Genomic DNA, 25,404 nt, shown 5'->3' on the forward strand with positions numbered 1-25,404 from the left:
TTTTTCATTTTTTTCACTCTAAAAATTCTGTGAAATTCCATGATTTTATGATAAATAATAATAAAAATAATAATAGATTAAAAAGATAAAAACTTGTTAGTGTACAAATATCTCCAGTAAGACAAAAATGTAGTATTTAGAGTTTAACATAAATTATGCTTATTCACATTTCAAAACATTTTTTAAAAATTCCATTATGTGTTCCATTATATTATTTTTTATAATTATTATATTGTATTCATAATATTATTAATTATAATAATTATTATAATAGGCTATATTAGCTAACACTATTTTACAGTGTTCTTGTTACATATTACATGTACTTACAATAATAATAACAGTAAAGTATGCGTAATTACAAGAAACTAACCTAATTCTTCTTCTACTACTAATTATTTACAGTTTTTCCATAGCTGTAGAAAACCTGCATATAAAAAAGGTTCATATAATATCACACCTTTGAATATGTCTGGGTTTCCTGCCACCTCATTTAGATATAGTGTCAAATCCATTTTCAATGAATACTCCCTGGGGAACTTCTTTTCTTCTCTCATTAGCTATGTTTTCAAATCATCCCCACAATGTCTCCATCTTTGTTTATAGTGTTCTTTAAAGCATGGGAAATATTGAAACTTGATTGACATGCTCCCCAGGGAGAAGAGACTGAATCATTCCAACAGTAAGGCTTCTAATTTGCTTTTATTGCTTACATTACTGCAGCAATATAGGCAGCATTCTCTGTTTTTCAGAAAGACTGACAAATATCCTAAAGCACATACAACACCTTTGACAGATTTTTCCAGTATGCTATGTGGGTGCTCTTCTAATGGAGTCCAAGAGTACCATCTGGTGGATTCTTTCATACTCTGAAAGCCTCCTCTCTTTACTGTCCTTCATGAAATGCTATTTTAGGGCAGCCGCAACTGATTTCGGTTACTTAAGTGCTGATATGTGTTTTAGATTTAAAAAAAAAAATTATATTCAATCTGTTACAAAATAAATAAAGGAGTGTCTGTGGAAACTTTTTGAAAACAATCATTATTTTTGCAGTTCCATTTGGTGCAGCTAGTGTTGCTAATTCCTTATAGCTGTGGTTTTTAACCAGGGGGCCCCAGCACACTTCCAAGGAGATGACTAAAAATTATTAAAATAAAACAAAACAAGATTTAAAATAAGATAATCAAGATATAAGCTGAAATCATTCTTATTTTAATTTTTCCCTTAACGACTGACATTTTTATTTAAGAACCAGGGTTCACATGATTTCGGATGACTTTTAAAAGTGTTATTTCTAGATTTAGAAAAGTCATATAAATGGGGGGGGTATTTATTGGGTAGAAATTGCTATTAGTTAAAAAAAATTAAAACCCATGTAATTACAAAGTAGAAATGTTATGTAAATTAATTGGTAATAAAAAGTGTTCAAAACATATCAAAAAGAATATTCAGTTATTGGGATGATGGAATTTAATTTTTAAATTATTATTTCATTATTAATAATTTTATTTTAATTGTTTTAATATATAGTCACACCTATCTGTAAATTAGCAGCCATGTCTTTATAGCAGAATTAACTGAAATAAAGGGAGACTTCACAAAAAATAAAACAAAAATTAATCAATTAATTAATTAATTTTAAAAAGAAGCTACTCACCTTCATGTTGTTATAAAACCTGTCTGGCTTACTTTCTTCCATGGAAGACATCCCTAACATTCTGCCTAGTGCCTAGAAAGTCCCTTTCTTTGCTAATATCTAATATCTTTTGTGTTTAAGTGAAAAAAGTGAAAATTATAGGATAAACACTACATATCGAGATAGTTTATAATACTTTCATCCAACTGTAGTAAATGTAATCGCATGACAACATGCTGAAACTCGCACTGATGTTTAGCGTCAGTAAACCCAGTCTTAGTGGGGGACGGAACCAAAAGTCCTTAGGTTGCGCGTTACACCCGGACGTAGTTGTGTGCGACAGTAACGTGGAGATCTGTTTTTATTAAGTCAGTAACTCCAAAATCACTCGTTTTCTGTCAAATGGCTGCTAAAAGCCAAATATGCTCAATATGGCTTGGATCCGAGACAGGAATATTAAAAGGTAAAGGGATTTCCGTCTCTTTGTCGACATATTGTACTTTTTATGACTGGATAGCTAGCCATGTATGGTACACGTGAGTACCACATATCTGCCATTTAATTTTCTTGAGGGCCACTGAACTGATGATTTGTTATTATCCATATTTCATCTCAAGGGGTAGGTTTAACCAAAAAGCAGGCGTTTAACTTTTGTGAGATGAGCTGCATGAGTCGGGATCAGGAGGTTTGTGTGATGGCATGGGGAGACCCTCACGAATCAGAGGTGAGAAAGAGAGAACTGGAGTAGCAGACTTCATCACCATGATTTAGTGGCTGACAGACGCTGTCTATGTGTGTATGTCGTTGCAGGTGTTAGTGGGCAGTGTGAATGGCACTGTGAAAACTTTCAGCACAGATAAGGGAATCTTCACAGCGACCAGAGAGTGTGGAGATCCTTCACAGGGCAGGTTCACAGGACTGGCTGTCACTGACAGGTGGTTGCCAATATCATGTTATGCTCGTCTCTGCAGGGGCTAATGAATTACTGGATGTTTTGTTGGTTTGCTTTGATGTACTGTAGGAATGAAGTACTTTCTTTCCTTCTTTTCCAGTTCTATGATTACATGTGTGGAGTCAGGATTGCTGAAGGTGTGGAAGGAAGGAAGTACAGAAACCGTAAGTCAGTGGGATTTCAGTGTCCTGCAGTGTGGTGTGCTATATTTGATTTTAAGATTTTTTTTTATTCCAATTTCTTTTATAATTGTTATACATGCACTTGTATGGTCTTATGTTAATAAAAGAAATGCTACTTGAAATGTTTGTACTTTTAAAAATGTATCCGTCACACTGCAGGACTATTTACTAAACATAAAATGTTAAAAATGCTGAAAAAATTAAAACTAACATTAATCTTTTAATGTTCTAAAGCAGATTCAGGGTGAATTTCAGGATCAAAAAGTAAAAAATAAAAATAAAAAATACAACATTAGTAGTGTGTATATATATAGACAATTATATTCATCACTTGATTTGTTTGCATGTTACTGTGATAAAGTAGATAGAGTAGACATTAGGTTGCCTTTCAGTACAGTACATTAAAAGGGATTTTGTCCCCATAATATAAACCCAGAAACAGCTCAATATCACATAAAAGCAAAATTATATAAAATGTCATTTATCACTGCATTTTAATTATGATGATCTTCAGAAATGAACCAGTCAAAAGCGGTTTCTGTATATATTTTTTTGTATGTAGCGCCTCCGTATATTTTTGCATGTATATTTGTTCATTTTTATTTACTTATTGTTGGTCAGATGAGGGGTCTGACTGTTTAAAAGAAATGGGAGGAGATGTTTTATTGTGCTGTCTCTTCAACTAAAAACACATAAAGTGACCCAACACTGACTATTTTACTTGTTGTTCCTTATATAGCTAGTAGCACAGTAGTAGCACTGCTTCTGCTATTTGAATTGTAGATTAGCATTGAATAATGTATGATGATCTCTTCATCTTTATGATAATTTTTTTTGTCTCTTAAGATAAATGTGGACTTACAGTAAATCTCAAACAACCTCATCTGTCTCTGTTCTTAGACTGAGGTAAATGTTGGAAATGGAATATGCAGAATGCAACAGAACCAATCACAGCGCCATCGTGTGGCTACAGGGGGTAAAGAGAACCCACTGAAAGTCTGGGATCTGGAGAGACCAGATAAGCCAATATTCACAGCCAAAAATGTAAGGCATAAGAAAAAAAACTCAAACCTTTTCAACCCCACTAGTTTATTATTTTTGTGTTTCAAGCTCTTCCTTTTTTTTCTTTGATCAGGTAGCTCATGACTGGTTGGATATGCGAGTGCCCGTGTGGGTGAGAGACATTGGCTTTATCCCAGATTCAGATAAAATAGTCACATGCACTGGACACCATCAGGTTTGTCTTTACTCTGGCTTTATCCATGTGCGCTTGTCTACTGTAGTTTCCTACACTTTATCTACACTGGACACATTTATTCCATCTGGAATAAATTTATTTATTTTATAAATATCATATATCTGATTTTTTTTTGTTTACAGTGAATACCTGAGTTTATGTACACTATCATTCAAAAGTTTGTTGTCAGTAAGGTTTTTTTTTTTTTTTTTTACATTTTCTTGAAAGTCTCTTATGCTCACCAACTGAATTCAACTGAATTCTGGGTGTTCTGGCTTAGATTTAATAGTTACGAAAGATTCTGAAATATATTGTGAGCTGATCATCTTTTTCAGCTTGTCCCTAACCCTTTGCTATTGTATTTATTTATGTCTTCCTTTGTGTTTTAAGGTAAGCATCTGTGATCAAACATGACTCAAAATATCTTGCCCTCTCTGTTCTGCTCCTCCTCCGTCAGGTGCGTGTGTATGACCCCTCGTCGCCTCAGAGAAGGCCAGTGTTGGAGGCTCGGTTTGGAGAGTACCCGCTCACAGCACTCTCTCTTCCTGCCAACCAGGGCACAGTGGTCGTGGGCAACACTCACGGGGAGCTCGCCATCCTTGACCTCCGGAAAGGTAAGCAGTAGGTGGATGCTCCGTTTATTTTGTTCTCTTAGGCAGGCTTGGATCTGCACGAAAGCAGTTGTTTTGAACTGAAGCTCCATTGCTTAGGGTTTTTTGTCCTGGATCTGTGTGTGTTCCAAGTATAAAGGATGTATTTGGCCAGCCGTTCTCCGTATATGCGCTGTAATATTATTGAACTCCTGAGAGTTTTGTTTTGTCTGACCCCATTTTCTTTTCTCTCTGCCTGCAGGGCTTGTGTGTGGGTGTCTTAAGGGTCTGGCGGGGGCAGTGCGGGGGTTGCAGTGCCATCCTTCCCTCCCATTGGTGGCCTCTTGTGGTTTAGATCGTTTTCTGAGAGTACACAGCCTGGAAGACCGTTCCTTACAGCACAAGGTATGGATGCACAAGAAATCAGGTTTCTTTCTCTATTCTCCCTGCACTTCATCTTTTTTATTCTCTCTGCAGATTTCTGCATAGCCCCTCTCCTCTTTTTTCCATCTAATTGCATGTACCATATAATCAGAAGTGCCTCCCACTCACTGTCGTGTTTGTATAAATGCACATATTTTCTCTGTGCAGGTATATCTGAAGTCACGACTCAATTGTGTTCTGCTGTCTAGCAGAGAACTGGAGGTAAGCAGCAGTTCAGTGTCAGAGGGAGCATCCTTTTGATGATTCGCTTTTATGTAACTGCCTATCAACAGTAACAACAATGGAAGTTGCTTTCTCGCTGAAGACTTTATACTGCATCCTAATGACTTAAACGCTTGACTATTTATGTGCTTTTCTCTTATAGTCATCAAATGCTGATTTTAGTGGAGACGTAGAAGAGGTGAAAGCAGAGGAAGAGGAGGATGAGGTTTGGGATACCATGGAAACGGTGACGGAGAAGGCAAAAAAGAGGGCCGCCCAGAAAGACGAAGCACCTGTTACTGGAGTAGATGGAAAAAAGAAAAGAAAACTAGTAAAAAAAAGCGATGTAAAGTGATTTCTAATGGACATTTTTATAATTTTATACACAGTTTGTCATGTCACGAGTAAAACTTTTATCAGCAGTGGCCAAGAAGAAACTTAAACCTGAGAGACTGTATAATATGGATATACTGTATATTATTAATAGGTGCAGATCATTATTTTGGCCCATGAAGTGAATTTGAACATGAAATGATCTGAAATGTGATATTCAAATTACATTTTAAATAAAAACCTCTGCTTAACTGGAACACGTGAACCAGTTTGTGAAAACAAACAATTTGTCCCATTAATCACTGTATTAAACAGAATTTAATGAAGAGACTGTATATCATAAACACAGAATCTTTTCAGAAAAATGTCTTCATCGTTTTCTGACAATCAACCAACTGAAAAAATGTATCACCAAACTGTCACACATATTAGTAGTGTGCACTTCAGAAAATGTTTCCTACAGAAATCTAATAAAATTTTTGGCCTGTTATATGTTAAAGGCTCTACAATACTGCTTTATATGAAGTTAAAATTCTTTCTCTAGGCCTATTTATAGTATCCTTTTCATAATTAATTTGATGTGTATTTTACTGAGATAAGAATAGAAACTTGAATCTGTGCTGATCTGGTCCTTGACTTGACTGTGAATGACCATACATACCTGTGCTTGTGTGGGTGTGTGTATTACACAATGCATTATGCACACTTAAACACACCCTATTCTAGCCTCTGATAAGATAAGGGACATCTTGGTTAGCACTGAAACTGTCGACTTTGTAAATGAGAACGTTAGTAGCTAATGACTGATTTGTGAAGCTGTACATCTCAAAAACTTAACATTTGCCACAGTTCTGTTATAACTACAGAGGAATCACATCAAATAAAAACAAATTCTGTCCAAGCTTCTTGTAGGGTAAAATGTATTTATAAATCTGATTATAGACAGTGATGTTCAAGGGATGAAATGTGGTTTCCAAATGTACTATTTGTATGGTATTTAGTGTATCTAATAAGTGACACCTTCAACGTAATGGATACTTTACCATGGAAACATTTTGAAGGAGCTGAAGGGCATAAAATATAGAGGGAGTGAAGAAGTATAACAACATGAACTGAACTCTGAGACTTTGCAGTGTGGAGGGGCAGTATTACTGACTGTTGACTTGCGATTAAAGAACCAGAAGTGTGGCTTTATATGCAGGACAACAGCCTCAACATTTCCTGTATGGTTCTGGTAAAATTTGAAAGCCATAAAACATTGCATGTTTGTGATTTGACCCTGTGCGCTATAACAAGGTCGTAACCACTGGAAATATTTCATTTCCTCCTTTAAAGTGAGGGAAATAGCTGAAATTAACCCCAGAAACACAACGATTACATTACATATCCTGAAATGTATTTATCGTACAGGCGTACTATAATTCTTTAAGCATTTTCCAACAGTTTGAGTACAATGTTAAATTGTGTGTCTGGATTTTTTTTTTTTTTTTTTTCTCCTGGGGATGTTAAGGAATTGCATGTTTCAAACCATAATATTGAGGTTGCTCAAAGCATTGAATGTAAAAGGCAGAAATGTTTGGAATACATCTTAGCATTTCAGGTTTTCTTTTTAGTCTAAATGGGTCTCAATAAATGAACCATTGGGTAAGAAACATTTCCTTTTTTGTCCGATCCCAAAACTCTTATCACAAGAAACACAAGCAGATTTTGACCATTTACACCCAGACTTGCACCTGCCTGAGGTACTATATTATGTGCTTAGATGGAGTATTTTGTCGTGGTACATTAATTGATGCACCATTCTTGTGTTTGACAATCAAAATTCCTTCACATAGTGTGCACTTCTGTGCTCTTTAACCTAACAATGGCAATAATTAACCCTCTCTCATGAGCATTTTATTATCCTGTTATAAAGCCTTCTTGTTTTTCATTCTTTGATCAATGTTTAGAGTCCATAGTCTATTTTATCTATTCTAATCATGCAGCATTACCGCATGCTGTGCCATTACCAGTAATTAAGACATTGACCTACATCACATTTGCTGATTTATAAATCAAGCCTTAGCAACTCACAGTGGCTGAATATGCCATATGATTATGCCACAGCCATATGATGCAAAAATAAGACTTTAAAGTAGTTTTCGTGATATTCAACAAGCAATGTTCTGATTCTTTATATAGTAAATTATAATAAAACTGCGCCCCCGAGTGGTTCATTGTATTTATAGTAAACTAAACTTGCAGGACTAAATATTGAATGCTTATTCTGCCCACAACATTTGCATAGTCCATTTTAATTAAATGTGTTTCTTTGAAAAAATTATAAATGTACCTAAGAGCATACAAAATAGGGTCTTGAGATAGTCTGTGTGTAAGTCCATAGGAGTCCAGGATGTTGGATGTGAGGGGCAGGGCCAAAAAGATGTTAAATATTGACAAGGAGTATAATTATTAACTAAGCTTCAACTTCAAATCACTTTTAAACTGGCCTCTCTCGGCCTGACATAGCACTGCTGACCGACGCGCCCCTCTCACCTGCTCGCTCTCTTGTCATGCTGTCACTAACTTTGCTGTTTTCAGTTCCTTTTTTATTTTTTATAGCCATATTTTGCTTTGCTTCTGTTAATTCTTTAATCTCTATATTTAGAAAAAGGCTTCTTTTGTTTTCATACATTATCATTTTTTTTCCCTGATACATCTTGCTCCAAAAACCTGGACTCCCACGAGGAAGAACTGTGAATGTAAGTAACTCTTTCTTGAAAATAAAGTACTGGGTACATATGTGAGGAACATGGAGTGTGTAATTTTTGAGAAAAATCTTTCTTTGCATCTTTGCCTCGCCTCTCTGCCATTACGCTGATTCATGCAGGAATTTGCATTGTTAACATCTGTCTGTTTGTTTGTAAAAGGCTAGATTAATATTCTACTGTAAATATACCCGCATTGTCTAAGTCAAGCTAATGCTTTTAAAGAGGATAAGAAAAGAATGCAAAAGGCTTGTGCTCGGGCCTCAAACATTTGAAACATTACTTTCCAAGAACAGGATCTTACAAATCAATCACAAGGGGCGTAGAGTATGTTTTAGAAAGATATTAAAAATGTGTTCATTAAATGAAGCAAATTGCAGATAACTGAAGTTCAAATGCAAATAAATGGCAGTCTTAGGTTGACTCAATCTGTTTATACAACAATCGCAGACTACTATGTCATGTCAAATGTTTTTGCTGTTGTTTTCTTTTCTACAAAGTAGATTTGATCAAATATATGTGAGTGTTACTCTGATATCAAGTTCAGCAACTGGGAATTGTCATAAAAATGAACCACCTACATGAGTTCACGCCATTGATTTTCTCTCACCCTACACAAATGTTGGATACGGTGCAGGGATGAGAAAGATAATGGTGGATTCAAAAGATGATAACAGGAGCAGATAACACAGACTGACTCATGTGCTGTGTGCCCCCTTTAATTGCTTTATTATGCTGTTTTTCCAAAGGTAGCAAGAAGCAGAGGAAGGTTTACGGCAAGGCAAAGTCTAAAATATGATATAAACTAAGAAACCAAGAAGAGAGAAAGAACATGATAGAGCATGTGGGATGGGTAACTCATGACTAAAAGGAAGTGATATCTACAAAATTAAAACTTAGGGACATAAAGGCACATCAATTATTGAGTGGCACACCCTTTTTTCTCTCAGTCCATACACAAATTCTGCCGAGCACCCTCGTGTTGACTGGCGTCATAAAATTGCTGTTATCAAGATCAGTCTTAGCACTTTGGACGTGCTGTTGGCCAATAATGGAGTCTATGGCATGTCATAAAGATGAGAAAGAAACAAGAGGTCAAAGTCATGAACCAAAAGAGAAACTCTCACATGTCCTTAATGGCAGTCATTAGCCATTGTCTGAATCCTGATTTAACCCTCTAACTTGGTTTTCTATACTTTCATTTCAGGTGGCACCACTTCTTCTTCTTCTTTTTTGGCATCTTCTTATTTTCTTTTTATTTATTTATCTTTAGAAAACTTGAAGAACTACCCTGTATAGTGAGAATGGGACACTGACTCTGTAACATTTGTGAGGGAATATGTGCACTTCCTTCCGCTGTCCAAAGGGTCGCATTCCAAAGATTTGGTGCTGACTGGTTGTAACAGCAACTCCATGTGGAAGGTTTCTTATGTCTTCCAGTGGAGCTGCTGTTGCGTGCAGATAGTCACCTTTATCTCCGTTGGTTCTGCGTGAAAATACAGTCCTAATTAATTATCTGTAATTATCAATTATGTGGCTGTAAATGTATTTGCATGTTGTCAGAAAGCATGTTTAACCCAGTGTCTAGGACACAGGGTGATGACCTATGAATTGACAGCCAGTGTTTGCAGTCCAGCTGCCTGTCAGTTCTGTAGGCCACTGTCCTGTTTATCCTACTAAACACACACTGATTTGCACAGAGAATGCAGGGCTTTGTATAAATGTTGGACTGGAATTTTTTGGGAACATTTATGTTAAGGCTATATTACAACATGATTTATTTGATATTATGTTTATTTGTTTTTTTATTGCATTTAATTTCATTTGAACATTAAATTATTTCAAAATCAAGTTATTTTTTGTATATTTTATTTCAAGTTTAAAGTTATGTTAACAAACACACAAAAAAGGTAACTAACATAGAATAAAAAAATACACACAATTACACAAAAAGAAAAGAAAGGAAAAAAAACAGGGCTGCCTCGATTAATAGATATTTACAACATAATTTGAAAATATAAACATAAATGACAATATTCACAATTTTTGTATAAATCAGATAATTCACCACAGGAGGAAAAGAAAATAGAAATATCAAAAGAATAGAAGGGAAGGTTCACAGAATGTTTTATAGTTAAATTTCCAAGTGTCTCAAGAGGGGTCCCCATGTGGCTTCAATTCTTTTTTTGTGAGCAGAGCTCACCAAAACGTAACTGTTCCATTTGGATAATATAAAGCATCTCGTTTAACCATCTTTGAAAACAAGGGGCTTGTGGAGATTTCCAATTGAGGAGTATCACTTTTTTTTCAATTTTTTGCAATCAAAATCTAGTTCGTCATTAATATTAAATAAATGTGACTTTCACAGGATATGTAATTGTGTTGTGCCTCTGCTCTCACTCTTTTCATCATATATCTTGTTTTTTTGTCACATTCTTTGCATACATTCCAAATATATATTATTTACACCATTTTCCAAGATCAACGTTGCCATGACTTAAGACCCATTCACAGCAAGAACGGTAATGGTAATGATAACGATATTAGTGTCCACACTAACATATGATAAAGTTCTGTTTTTTATAGGCACACACCTGTTGCTTCAAATGTTCGACCTGGATACTGATTGGTTGTCAAAAATTTGTTCTGAAAGTTATTCCAACAATATTGTTCCTCTGTTGTCATTGTTGTTGTGTGGACTTTCCTTTTCCCATAGGAATAGAATGATTATTAACACTTTATAGTTATCATCCTTGGTGTCAGTGGGCCTTTAGTCACAGTCTGAATGAGCCACTGAAAAGAAAGTATGGTCACTGACTAAATATGCCACTTCACTCACAAACAACTTGATTTCTTGTAAATGTCAGGCTGCTTTCACTTTCAGTTTTGTTTTGCCCAGAGTTTTCCCCCTGAAATGTCAGTGGAGTCTTGAACAGGAATAGTTCTGAGACAGAAAGCTTACAGCTTACCAGCATGTAGAGACAGGTCAATGCAAATGTTGCATTACAAGATTGCTGATTTAAAAAAAAAAAAATTGTGCTGTATATCGATTAAAAAATTAACCAATTAATTGCATAATTTTCTGAAATTAATCATGATTAATCGTGATTGTATTCAATCTTCCAATTAATGTAGAAACAACATAAAAACAGTATATTTTTAATATTTGTTTAATGACATCTTTTTTATGACTGAACTAAAAAAAAACGATTAAATTATGTTTATTTTTTATTTTTATAAAACTTGTTTGTCTGCATCCTTTTCTGACTCTCTAAGAACACAATTAAAGCATTGGGAACTTCCTGCAAACCACAGATAATTCTGACTTCTGAATTCTTTACCACTCTCTGATACTGTGATATAAAATATAAAGAGGCCTCTTGTGTTCTTTCTTGGGTGATTTACTTTTGTTGGTTGTAAGCCCCAAACAAAGGATTTCTAAATAATTAATATCTTTCTTTTCATATCTAAAGTTTCAGATTAAAAGAACATTATAGAGTCTTCATTGAGTGTAGTGGGTGACGAGTGTCATTTCCTTATGACCCCCTTATGACAGTGTCAAACTCGGCACAGACTCAGACCAGCAACTGTCACCCTCCTGAAAGTCCAGGACAAATATAGCAGTCGGCCAGTTACATGCTCAATAGAAAACCCCCACCCCCATCCACAAAAACAGGAATATTACTGTACTTACTGTACTGTAAGTTTGTCATGTGAAATTCATACTATACTGGAATGAACAGTTGGCATTGATTTAACCTGTTAAAGGGTTATATAGCCTAATATAATATAATAGAATATAATATAGCTAATATTAGTCATATATGTGGCATGGAATGAGGTAAATGTCTATGCACTAGTATTCTGTAATTTATGGCCTCTGATTAATTAATTAATTAATTAATTAATTAATTCAGGTGTTTGAATGCCAGAATTTTGTCAGTTCAACATTAAAGAATATGTTGCAAGTTATAAAACAGCACACAGATTAATAATTATTATTTATTTATCTTTTATTTCTTTACCTGAAAATTGTTTCTTTGTTAGGAAAAAAAACGAAAAAACAAGTTTCGTTACTATATATCTAGACCCTTCTGTTGAATAATGAACGTCAGCTGTGTTTCACAAAAACACCAATTTGGGAGGGTGGCGCCTTTTATTTGGGAAGTTCCTAGGAGTTCCGGTCTATAGTGATATATTCAAATTGTAGTGGGGCGCGAGCTCGGACTATGACGCGCAGAGTTCTCGCGTCGGGCTGTGGGAAGCTAGAGAGCAACTGTGCGCTGCTTCTCCAGCGGATATAAAACAAAACAGTCTGCTGCAAGGGCTCAGTTAACTTCAGTCTGATTTACAAAAAAGGCAGTCAGAAGAAATTAAATTAGTACATAAAAAGACACTAGTTAGTTGAACAGCTGACGGGACCGACCCACCACGCTGGCAGTCCGCTGTAGCCTACTTGACACCGGACCGTTGGTTCATCCGAACCGCTGGATTACACTGCCTACAACCAGCAAAGAACTTTTAGACCACCCTTAAAGTTTTTTTTTTCTTTAAGTAAGAGGGTTATTTCACATATTTTTGTAAGATGTTCAGCTGGGCGAACAAGGACGGAAAGAAAAAGGATCCCGAACTGTTTCAGACTGTTTCTGACGGGCTGAAGCGACTCTACCGGACCAAATTATTTCCATTGGAAGACACGTACCGCTTCCACGACTTCCACTCTCCGGCTCTGGAAGATGCTGATTTCGACAACAAGCCCATGGTACTTTTAGTGGGCCAGTACTCCACGGGGAAAACCACTTTTATTCGGCATCTCATGGAGCAGGATTTCCCCGGGATGCGCATAGGCCCCGAGCCGACCACCGATTCATTCATAGCGGTGATGCACGGGGATCAGGAGGGTCTCATCCCGGGCAATGCTTTAGTGGTTGACCCCAAGAAACCCTTCAGAAAACTCAATGCCTTTGGAAACGCCTTTCTTAACAGGTGAGATCTTCATTCATTTCTAATAAATTTTTTTTTCTTCGTTTTAAAAATAAACAAAACTTTCTTTGCAGTTTTTATCTCGGGCTTTCTTTGCTGAGGGTCGCAGCTGTTAGGGTGTTGTTTTCCGGATCTGTCAAGAGGTCGTCAAGTTTTGTGTTCATATGAGCTCAGGATTAGTTTTATTATGATGGAAACCGGGTGAAGATGGCGTTCATGTTGTACTGAAAATCGAATCTATTTTACTTTTTTAGGTTTAATTCTGCATGCAGGAGTTACCAGCAAGTGCTTGTATTGCAAGGGTGGAGCTTTGAAAAACTGAATTCCTAGCAAGTTCACCCCCAGTTTTTTAGATAGACGTTTTGATTAAGTATATTACATGCATATTTGGAAGACTACAGCAAATCACATGTTCTCTGACCTGCAAACATGTCTGTAAGTTTTTGAAGACTATAATTTGCTTTATTATAATCCTCACAAACCTTTATTAGCATTCTAAATATAGTTGTTGTCACACCCAAAAATAGCCTTCAGGCATTTGAATCTCAGATCCAAGGTTTGAACCTTTACTGCATATCAACAAAACATTTGTGCATTTTATTCCAACTATTGAAGATATTAAGGCCATATTTTGTGCATTAAACTTCTTGCTCATTAGTCTTTGGTTCCCCCTTCTGAGAGGAATGTAAGCTGACACTGGTTTTGACAGCTGCTGAGGCCTTTAGGGCTCTTTTTTAACAAGCTCTTGGGGAATGGGGCCCTCCATAAGGAATGCCATGAAGAGAGAGGAGTTGGCGTTTACAATGGTGTATCAGTTCTGCTCACACTTGTCTTTTCAACATGACACATATGTCCGCTGTGGTGAATTTCAGGCTGACTTAGTTTGAGCAGAGGTGGGTGTGTCTTCTTCTAAGCACTAGTGCCACACTTTTCCTTTGTGCTTGTTGTAGATATGAAGACTTCCAGAGCTTTACAAAACACTGCACTTAACTAGAACCTCATGCTGGTCAATGCTTGAACAAGAGGGATCATATGCACAGATCATATTCACACCCCAACAGGCCTGGGCTGGCAGAATGAAGCGTTTATTCTACAAAAATTTCCTTTTAAAGAAAATCTTTAGATGGTCCTCACTGCAGAACACAAGATCCAGGGGGCGTGGTTGGATCCAGATCCAACTCCTCCCACCTTACATATACCTAAACCTACCCATCTTCACCCCCTGATCCCTAAACCCAGCCATCTCCACCCCCTAGATGTGGATCCAACCACGCCCCCTGGAACTTGTGTTCTGCAGTGAGGGGCTTACTGCTCCCTAAACTCACCTTGACGGTGTGTGTCATCTTAAGGTCAAATCAGGGTTTCTTGAGAAGCGCTGTGTTTTCTCATTGCAGCATGAATTGATCAGACATTTCTGTAGGTGCTGCCCTCGTTAAACACAGGATTTTAGTCACACATTTTAAAAGTCACACATTTTATCTGTGTGACTTTTTGGATAGTTTGCAAAAGGTTAAAATAAGGGCAGACGCCGCTAAGTCACTGGACAGATAATCTGAGGAACTGACTCAGCAATTTCAGAACGTTCACTCTCAAAAGTGTCCCGTTTGCAAATTCAAAATCCTTGTGACCAATGTAGAATTTTAGTAGGCTACATATTAACCCTGTTCCAGTAGTTAAATAATACATGGATGCCCCGCCTTTGTGCCATCGTCCCCATTCTCCCTGCTACTCCTGACTGTGTAACTTGAGTATGCACTTTCTCCAATGCAGCTGCTTTCATCATTTTCCATAGGCTCTGGCCTGTAGTGAACCATATAGCTGATTGTATATTCTCACCACTGTAGTATTTGTGAAACTGTTTTCCCAAGAGCAAAATTCAAATTTATGCACGTATGTAAGCCCTATATGGTGTTTTAACCTCTACTAGGCTAAAGATCAGTTTATGGTTATTGCTGTGGTTGTGGTGTACTGCTTGGGGACCAGCCGTGTTCTGCAACACAGGCTAATTAGTTAGTGCTTATGTAATATGTAGTCCAGCTTTACTTTATTAGAAGTGTATGGACAGAGTTTTACCCTTGCTAAATAAAAGTATTAAAGGGGTCATATGATGCGATTTCATTTTTTCCTTTCTCTTTGGAGTGTTACAAGCTCTTGGTGCATAAAGAAGATCTGTAAATTTGCAAAGACTAAAGTCTCAAATCCAAAGAGATATTCTTTATAAAAGTTAAGAGTCAGCCACACCTACCTAAAACGGCTCGTTCGAACCCGCCCCCACATATCTACCTCACTATGTGGGAAGATTTGCATAACGCCGCCCAAATTTTCATGCAAAGAAAGAAGGCGTAACTTTTATTCTCACTGTAGTATTGTTGCCGCCGCCATATCCTGAAGCCGGATCGGCTTTCACCATTTTCACCGCTCCTTCGCCGGGACCACCGTTCTCAACCACGCCGCCTCCGCTCACTCTTGCCCGGCTTCAGCTCACGCTAGGCCACTGTGTTTTTCGTTGTGAAAGCGAAACTACTTTGTTTGGATGACCCCTTTAATTTCTTTAAAAAAAAATCTGACTTTTAAAAGGTTGTGTATAAATTTGCATTGCGCAGGAAGTTAATATTACCTGCTGTATTACCTGCTGTAGGATGTAAACAGAACATCTGAACCCTGACTTCAAAAGGTGAAGTGGTTGAAAACAGGCTAGTATTAATGTTAGACATCAGTTACAAAAGTACATTTGTTCAGTTTGATTTCTGGATACATGCAAGTAAGCATGTATCTGTTTTGGCCGTGAATACTATGCTTTACACTTAAAAACATAAGCCAAAATGAAACAAACTGTCTTTGTCAACTGACAGCAGGTCTAATAATGAGTGGAATGCAAGGAGAAAGGAAATGTGGGATACGATTGGCAGTAGTGAATGTAGCAACATGGAAGGAATAAGTGATGGCACACTTTCTGGAAAAATTAAAGGGTGGGAGTAAGTAAAATACACAAGAGGGAACACAGTGGTAGGGGGTTTGAGGCTGAGGATTGTTTTGGTATGACTAAAATGTGCTGGTAATATAAAGACATGAAAATGATAGCATACGGGTTTGCACATAAATAAAGAACACATAGAAGATAAGCTGCAAGCATTTGGTAATGGAAAAGCTGAGGTAAGAGCTGGAATGATAAGATTTGGCAAGTGAGAAGGGACATTTTTTTCCAATCAATTACACTAAAAACATTACTGCAAGATCACTAGGCCCGATGGTGAAATTACTAATTGTTTCTAATGTCTGTCCATTTTCAATGTGTGATCCTCTTTTCACAGGTTTATATGTGCTCAGATGCCAAATCCAGTGTTGGACAGTATCAGCATCATAGACACTCCTGGAATCCTGTCTGGAGAGAAACAGCGGATCAGTAGAGGTCAGTGTTTTTTTTATTTTTATTAATTTCCTCTTTCTATAATTGCCATCTTCACTTCTTTTACTATCCCCTGACTTTCCTTCCCGGAGTTACCACAACTATTAATACAAGCTCCATTTACATAGACAGCTGTGAGTGTAGCACTTGTCCCAGGCAAATGAAAAAGAGGTTAATTCAGTTAGCTTTTGCATTATAGGAGTCTTAAGAGGGAAGTCTCCTGTTTATGTTAGAGCAAAACAAACCCATGCTCCTTCCATAGCCATTTTTTCTGTTGGAAGGAAGGGAAGTTGAAAACCTAACTAATCTATAGTAACAATGTGGACTGTCCATTCCCATCAAATACTATAATTTGGGCAGAATGATGGATTATCTGAGCCCTCACTGAAAACGAAAATGACTCAAAAATGTCCAAAATGGTCAGTTAATCCTATAGGCAGTATATTTAATGGTTAATCGAGCACTACGGGAGATAAAGGTTCAGGATTTTTTTTAGCTTCCCTAGAAGTATACTTGACTAGTCTGGACCTGTTACATGCCCAGAAATTACAATGGAGCATGTTGGTATGTTGTTTATTCAAGAAAACTCTAAGAGAGCATTGTGTATGGAGGTAACCGGTGTCACGCTATGGACTTTTCCTGTGCTTGTCTATCTGCCATGGCGTGTTTGTCCGTGCGGGCCTTTCCTTGCCTTTCCCTGAAGACCATGTAAATGTGATCAGAGGGTGAGTGGCATCTACAGATAACAGTCTGACAAAGAGGGGGGACAGCTCAGGCCAGGAAACAGACCGAACAGAGAGGGTGCGGTAAAGATGGCTGTGTGAATGCTTCCATGTTCAAAGATTCAGTTATGTGTTATTGAGCATGTTCTGTCAGTGAATGTGAGTGAGTAGATGTATGTCGGCACACTTTGTTATCTTTCTTGGAGTGGCTGAAACCACAGTAACATCATGTAGTATTTTAATAATGATTTTTAAAATAATATAATAATTGTTTATTTATTTCATGGTTCTGCTATTTTTTGCATGTCATTTTTTGTGTGAAACTATAGTAGTTTCATGTTTTTTGGACACATACCATGCTATTCTTTGAGTATGTTGGTGTACCATATAAATACCATGTACAAGATTATGATAATCATTCAATACCATGGTATGCATCACTGTAATATGGCACCGACATACTGTTTTTTAGTAGTTTTTTTGTATAAGGGAGTGATCTGGTGAAGGTGTACGTATAGGAGAATTGCCTGTGAACTCCATGAGGGATTGCAGACATGAGAATATGACATTAACCAGGTGTTCTAGAGCACTATTGCATTCCATACTGCACAGCTTTATCTCAAATGTTGATTATTTAGGTTTGCTTTCAAATGGACCGCACCCTATGGTCTCTGATAAGCAACTCTTCCCCCCCAGAGCTTGGCAGTGCCTCGGGTGGGTGTAAAAACATCATTAGTAGTGTATGGCGAAAATATTTCCAGGCTGACACATGACCATGTAAGCTTGTGTGAGGTCATAGTATCTGAGATGCAACCCATGTGCTGCACACTGAACTTACCCCAGTGATTTGCACACGCTGTGTGAGAGTCATAATGGCTTAGATTCATTAAAAAGAGCAACAGAGGTAACAGTCTTTCGGCAGTGGCTGGGGTTACTCTCTTTTTGCTGCCCTTTGCCCTCTTCTTCACTCTGAGGCAGAATGAGAGTCATAAAGATTGATAGTGATGATGGTGATGGTTTAAGGCGAGGTGGCTGAGAGAATTCAGAGTTAAGACACAGAAAAGGGTCTCCCGATAGTCACCACAAAGATTCTATTGTATTAGGTGTAGGGCTGCACGATATATCGTTTCAGCATCGATATCGTGATGTGCGCATCCGCGATAGTCACATCGCAGGATGTGCGATGTTTAGTATACTGATCGTTATATTTATACTGATCGTTTTCTTTGCTCACACACAGACACGGTGTCTACACCGGACGCGACAGCTGAGATACCCATTTTAAATACATTTAGTAGCAGAGCTACTGCACACGATTTTCAGTGCTGGAAATCCGTTTATCCTTTGTTGAAACTTCCGCGTCGTCGCGGGGAGTGCAGGTCACAGTCGCTTAGCAACGGCAGACGCCACGAAAGCGCAAGCTCAGAGCGCTTTGGAAAGGAGAGAGCGGCGCGGCTGGTGTTTTCCACGCGTTTTTAGGTGCAACATGTGAACGTCCCCAAAGTCTGTCTACACTGGACACGACAAAGCGACCATTGCATATCATTTGAACTTTGTGTCAGTACGTCATAAACGAGGCATCAGTTTACTGTCGGGGATTTGTTGTGTCGCGCCGCATCTAGTGTAGACAGTCACACAGCGGCTGTGTCTGAAATCGCCCCCTATACCCTTAAATAGGGCACTATTTGAGGGGACAGCCATTTGTAATGGTGTCCGAAACCATGGTGGACGTTCTTGAGTGCACTCATTCAATCCCACAATGCACTGCAAAAACACTCAACGGCTAGAGAATACCCATAATGCACTGTGAGAGTCACGCACCAAATGAATTCCCGCATCTCGTCCAGAAGATGGCAGCTGAATAATCAATCTGTTCATATTACAAAGTGCTCATCCATGGCGTACAGCATAATACAACATGGGTATAAATTCATTGTAAATTGATTATCAATTTGTTTAATTAGGGTTTGTACATATTTTCCGTGACAGAGTTCAAGACAAATCCTTTAAAGGGGTCATATGATGCGATTTAAATTTTTCCTTTCTCTTTGGAGTGTTACAAGCTCTTGGTGCATAAAGAAGATCTGTAAAGTTGCAAAGTGCTCATCCATGGCGTACAGCATAATACAACACAGGTATAAATTAATTGTAAATTGATTATTAAATTGTTTAATTAGGGTTTGTACATATTTTCCATGACAGAGTTCAAGATAAATCCTTTAATCTTACTACTGGAGCTGCTAGTTTGCCAGTTTCAAATGATTAATAAACAGCAAGCACCAACTATGCAAAAGCAGCAGTCCTTCCGGTGTACTCAGTGTCCAAATTCACTCACTCGTTTTCATTCACTCATTCTAGTAAACTGAATTAGTGACCTAATGTAGGGAATAGTGAATGAGGGTATAGGGGGCGATTTCGGACACAGCCAGCATCACTGGGTATAAATTCATTGTAAATTGATTATCAATTTGTTTAATTAGGGTTTGTACATATTTTCCGTGACAGAGTTCAAGACAAATCCTTTAAAGGGGTCATATGATGCGATTTAAATTTTTCCTTTCTCTTTGGAGTGTTACAAGCTCTTGGTGCTTTTAGCAGCATCATATGACCCCTTTAATCTTACTACTGGAGCTGCTAGTTTGCCAGTTTCAAATGATTAATAAACAGCAAGCACCAACTATGCAAAAGCAGCAGTCCTTCCGGTGTACTCAGTGTCCAAATTCACTCACTCGTTTTCATTCACTCATTCTAGTAAACTGAATTAGTGACCTAATGTAGGGAATAGTGAATGAGGGTATAGGGGGCGATTTCGGACACAGCCAGCATCACTGATTAAAATGGGTTCTATAGTATTTTGTTGCGTCGCACCGTAGACACGGTGAGAGCCACGCAGATGCACGTGAACACCGAATTCCGTTCACTTCCATGACTATTTGTGCCTGAAATACTGTGCTCTGCAAGTATCCTTGTAAACACAGTTGCTTATGGCTTAGGTGAAGGGAAACAATTGAGAAAGAAAATGGATGTGTAACAGTATATTGGTTCACATCAGTTTAATGTTCCTGTTGCTTTCTGTGTCATGAATGTTAATCAAACAACAAAACACTAAGAAAACTCACTTTTGTAGCTTTAACAAAGATGTATTAGATTTAATTTATAGTGAAAACTATGCAGTGTAATTTTACATTTGATTATTCAATTTCTGTACCTGAATACTGTTAGACTTACCTGAAAAATATAAAGCACTGCTTATTTAATTTGTATCTTTGTTCTGTTATTTATCTATGCTTGTAATTTTTTTTTATTTCCTATGCTGATTTACTCACCTAAAAAATCACCCCAATCACTAATTATTTCTTTTCCAAATAGAGCTACTGAAGTCATCTGATTTTTTTTTTTTCATATCGCAATATATATTGCAGAAAAAAAAAATATCGCAATGTGAGTTTTTTTCCAATATCGTGCAGCCCTAATTAGGTGCACATAAAATGTTGGAATTTTTTCATTTTTATATGATATGTGAAACACTTTATCAAATAAAATTATTAATAATCAATGACTCTAGCATTTACCCACTAGTTGATTTGATCTGTTCGTCCCACTCTCTGAAACACAAAATATGCTTTTACTAGGGATGCACACAATATTATCGGAACGTTATCGGAATCGGCCGATAAAGGCCTAAAATATCAAAATCGGCATTGGCCCGATATGAAAAATTATGCCGATATGCCTTGCTGATAAGAAGAATAGAGCTCACATGTGCTCAGGGTGTGCTAGTGATAAGATCACGTCAGCAGTGTGGTCATCCTTGAAGCAAACATTTGCCTGAAAGATTCACTGTTTTGGATCGCTGCATTTCATCTGAGAATGCAAGTAAAGAATTACGCGTCCAGTGTGGGATAGAGTCAACAGTCACTAATGCGTGTAGCAGCAGCAACAACAGCCTCCCCCGGCTCCTAATGCCCATCCGGTAAGACCTTTTTATTTACTTAGGGAGCGCTGTTGGCCTACTTGTAATAAAATGAAAGTAAAATACACAAATGACATTAAAGGATTAGTTAACTTCCAGAATAAAAATTTCCTGATAATTTACTCACCCCCATGTCATCCGAGATGTTCATGTCTTTCTTCAGTCGCAAAGAAATTAAGGTTTTTGAGGAAAACGTTCCATCATGTTTCTCCGTATAATCTTCAATGACTTCAATGGGAACCAACAGGCTGAAGGTCCAAATTGCAGTTTCAGTGCAGCTTCAAAGGGCTCTACACAATCCCAGCCGAGGAATAAGGGTCTTATCTACGGAAATGATCAGTCATTTTCTAAAAAAAACCCTACAAATGCTAGTCGTGCACTAGCTAGACTTCACGCATTACGTAATCACGTTGGAAAGGTCACGCGCGACGTAGGTGGAAGCACCGACCCAGCGTTTATAAAGCAAGCATGCAAAGAAAGTCAAAAGACCTTTACAAAAAAAAAGGTAAAACAACGATTTTGGTCGATTTTGAAGTTGGAGGAGAAAATGCGATGGAGTTTTTTGCCCTACCCTACCTTTCTGAACCGGAGTACACAGACGAAGAGCTAACCGTGCGTGACCTTTCCAACGGAATTATGTAATTCGTAAAGACGCACATGTGCAAGCAGAGCTAGAGCAAGATGAGCATTTGTGGTTAAAAAGTATATAAATGTTTATTTTTTTAAAGAAAATGACCAATGGTTTGGCTAGATAAGACCCTTATTCCTCGGCTGGGATCATGTAGTGCCCTTTGAAGCTGCACTGAAACCGCAATTTGGACCTTCAACCGTTTTGGTAACTGTTGAAGTCCACTATATGGACAAAAATCCTGGGATGTTTTCCTCAAAAACCTTAATTTCTTTTCGACTGAAGAAAGACATGAACATCTTGGATGACACAGGGGTGAGTAAATTATCAGGAAATTTTAATTTGAAAGTGATCTAATCCTTTAAGATAGTTGTGTTTCTGAATAAATAAAGCAATAGCTGATGTCATAAAATCACGAGTCTGTTTTGTTTTTTAAAGGTCAGAAGCTATAGCTTACATTAATAAAAATCACAAACATGACACTTGTAAATGAAATAATTATAATTATATATACCTTTTTTTTATTTTTTATTAATGTGTAATATATTTTATGAAAATAATATATATTATGAAAACTTAAATACAAGGAAATCTTTAGCTTTTTAGACCATCTACAAATGTTAAATCTACAAATAATATGGCAACATAAAAATATATATTTTTAGAATCTCTGCACTGGAGAGACTTTTTTTTGTTGTTTCCAACAAAAGGAAATATATCAGTATCGACTATCAGCCAAAATTAGTTGGAAAAATATCGGCATATCGGACATTGGCAAAATTCCAATATTGTGCATCCCTAGCTTTTACTTAAAAAAAAAAAAAAAAATCCCAAAAATGGTCTCAAGTTATGAGTGATTTCAATCTTTCACTTGCATTCTGAAGTGAAAATTAGTACAAAAGCACCAGAGATTTTTAGTACAAAAGTATGTCAGTTTTAGCACAAAAATTGTTTCAGAATATCTTAAGTCAAAATGTGCTCTACTAAGTTTACTGGACTGTTAAAAGGTTAAATAATTAAAGTTATGATTGAACTATAGAAAAAGTCAAACAAGAACTAGTCATGCATAACATATTCACAATTAAATGCATACTTTTCCGTTGTTTGGGTTATTTCCCGTTATAACAATTGTTTCTTCATCCATAATAGCTATTCACAAAGCTTGTGGTACGAATGGAAAGTATGTTTCTTCACAAGATGCATTTATTTAAAGATTCCGGCTCTATTGTGTTCAGAGCTTCCCCTTTACCAGTGTTACAGTAATTGAATGTTGTTGGAGGGCAATGTGAGGAAAGTCTTGCTACTGTCATTATCTAAACATGGAAAATGTGAGTATTTGACACTCATGTCAAGTACATTGGAAGAAAAAGCATTGAACTGGCAAGAAAACAGACACATACAATCATTCACACATCCGGGTCATGGATTGTAGTGTGGCGTGTAACCAGGGGTCAATTGGATGGCATGTGTGAATAAAACCCCAACAGCAATAAGTTTAGGAGGAATTCTGCGTCTGTCTGAAAATGATGGGAATGATTGGTTATGCAACTGATCTGAACAACATGGATTTTCAGCTGGGAATGACAGCTATTTGGTTGTCTAGCCACAGTCATGCTGTTCTTTGGAAGTGGATGAGCATGCTTGCTATTTTAATTCAGTCCTTTTCTCTCTCTGTATTTGATTTTCTACATTTTGTACTCTCTTTCTTATATTATCTCCTCCCACTTCATTCTTCACAGCAGTGTGGTCTCCATATTGTGGTTCTGGACTCCTGCTCTGACTTTAGAACAGATCAGTGAATCACAGAGGACTGCTTCCAAGTCACAAACTGTAAAATAAAATGATTTTATTTATGTGTGTATGTGTGTGTGTGTGTATGTTTTTAACCTGCAGTCTTACAGGTTCTGTCATTGTCCCTCTAAAAATGTCCTGCTCATTCGTAAAATTGTGAGGTCAGTAAATAATCTTCTAAAGTCTGCTGACTTCATATCCGTTCTCCTTCCTCCTGACCTCAGTTAGCCTTTACAAGCAGTTAACAACAAGGAACTTCAAAATGAATGTTCATATATCTGCTTTAAGTCAGGTTGATACTGGGCTATTCCCAAACCACTTATGTGTTTGTTTTTTCCTTCCTTATATTACATTTTCTGATCTTGTTTTATCTGGGCTAGATATGGTTTTGATTAAATTATAATTTTCTTTTCTTTTTATCGGTTTCATTTGATTGAAAGATAGCATTCTTATTCCTATAACTGATAACAATTATGACCATCAACATGAACTCTTAATCTTTCATTTTTTTTTCTTTTAATTTGTTCATCTAGATTCACAAATTCCGTTGTGATTCCTTTGTGTGCACAATGTTGCTCTGTGTCCTTGTCTTAAACTGGGTGGTGTTCCACAGGGCTCTATTCTAGTACCTCTCCTTTTTACAGTACACCGTGTCTGCATTAAATCTTCATAGCTGAGTAGCCTTGGCTGGGTGTTGAATTTCCTCACTGATAGCATCCCATAATGCTTTACTGTATAGACTTAGGTTACTTATTATAGCACTCGATCTGAAATCGCGAATTTTCAAAGGTGGAAAAAAGGAAAGAATGGCATGTGACATGGAGATCAGTGGGTTTAAAGACTTTTGGTCAAATTAAGGTCATATCTATGCTGGATCAGGATTGAGGAAAAAAAAACTAAGATCAGTTATCACAAAGACAGTTGTTGGGTTAATAGTTAACTGAAATTAATGCATCACCAGTGCAGTGGTCCTAAGTCTGGAGTCTGTACTGTCAAGTGTCAAATGTATGACGTATTACAAAGACACTTTTGAGGGGTATTTAAATGTTTTTATTATTATTATTATTATTATTATTATTATTATTGAATGTTAAGATGAAACTGCAAGAAATGTCCATGTCAGAGGCTCAGAGCTGTAAGGAAATTTCAGTTTATAATAATTCATCTGGTGTGAAACAGCTGTACAGCCGATGTCTGCTAAGAATCATTCACAACTGTTTCACAAACAGCTGCTGCTTATTAATGAATATGTTATGAGCAAACCTTTTTGCAGAGATGCTACAGGACAGGGACTCCCATTACAAAACACTAAAACCTCTCAGTTATTTATTGGCATCAGCATTAGATTATAAATTGTTTTTAGGGTCTTGAGGTACAGATTCCACTGTTAACCTTTACCGAAACCTTGTTAAATTATCTATGCATGCTTCAATATTTCATAATGTGTTTGTGTAATGTGTGAGGGATTGTGGGCCAATGTCTGGATTTGATCTTAGTAGGGTGGAGGCAATACTAAAGATTAGCCTTTGTTCTAAATGACAGATCTCCATACTGAGCCAAAGGTTTTTTTTTTTTTTTT

At 37.1% G+C, this 25,404-nt stretch overlaps 2 protein-coding genes across 2 annotated transcripts in view; both read left to right on the plus strand.

Moving 5' to 3' along the window:
- Positions 1-1,900: 1,900 nt before the first annotated feature.
- On the plus strand, positions 1,901-5,830 carry LOC107701108 (WD repeat-containing protein 74-like). Its single transcript, XM_016503037.1, has 10 exons — positions 1,901-2,099; positions 2,254-2,360; positions 2,447-2,571; positions 2,689-2,752; positions 3,671-3,814; positions 3,906-4,007; positions 4,465-4,621; positions 4,860-5,002; positions 5,189-5,242; positions 5,406-5,830. Exons 1-10 carry the CDS (start codon positions 2,039-2,041, stop codon positions 5,595-5,597), a joined length of 1,149 nt encoding a protein of 382 aa, XP_016358523.1. The 5' UTR covers positions 1,901-2,038; the 3' UTR covers positions 5,598-5,830.
- A 6,673-nt stretch (positions 5,831-12,503) lies between these two features.
- ehd1b (EH-domain containing 1b) overlaps positions 12,504-25,404 on the plus strand; it is an 18,221-nt gene continuing 5,320 nt past the window's right edge. The window contains exons 1-2 of the mRNA XM_016503137.1: positions 12,504-13,308; positions 16,617-16,714. Coding sequence (XP_016358623.1) covers positions 12,908-13,308; positions 16,617-16,714 — 499 coding nt within the window. The 5' untranslated portion in view covers positions 12,504-12,907. The remainder of the gene's footprint in view (positions 13,309-16,616; positions 16,715-25,404) is intronic.

The sequence above is a fragment of the Sinocyclocheilus anshuiensis genome, unplaced genomic scaffold (genome assembly GCF_001515605.1).
Source record: "Sinocyclocheilus anshuiensis isolate Anshui unplaced genomic scaffold, SAMN03320099.WGS_v1.1 scaffold907, whole genome shotgun sequence".
In the NCBI taxonomy this organism is placed as follows: domain Eukaryota; kingdom Metazoa; phylum Chordata; class Actinopteri; order Cypriniformes; family Cyprinidae; genus Sinocyclocheilus; species Sinocyclocheilus anshuiensis.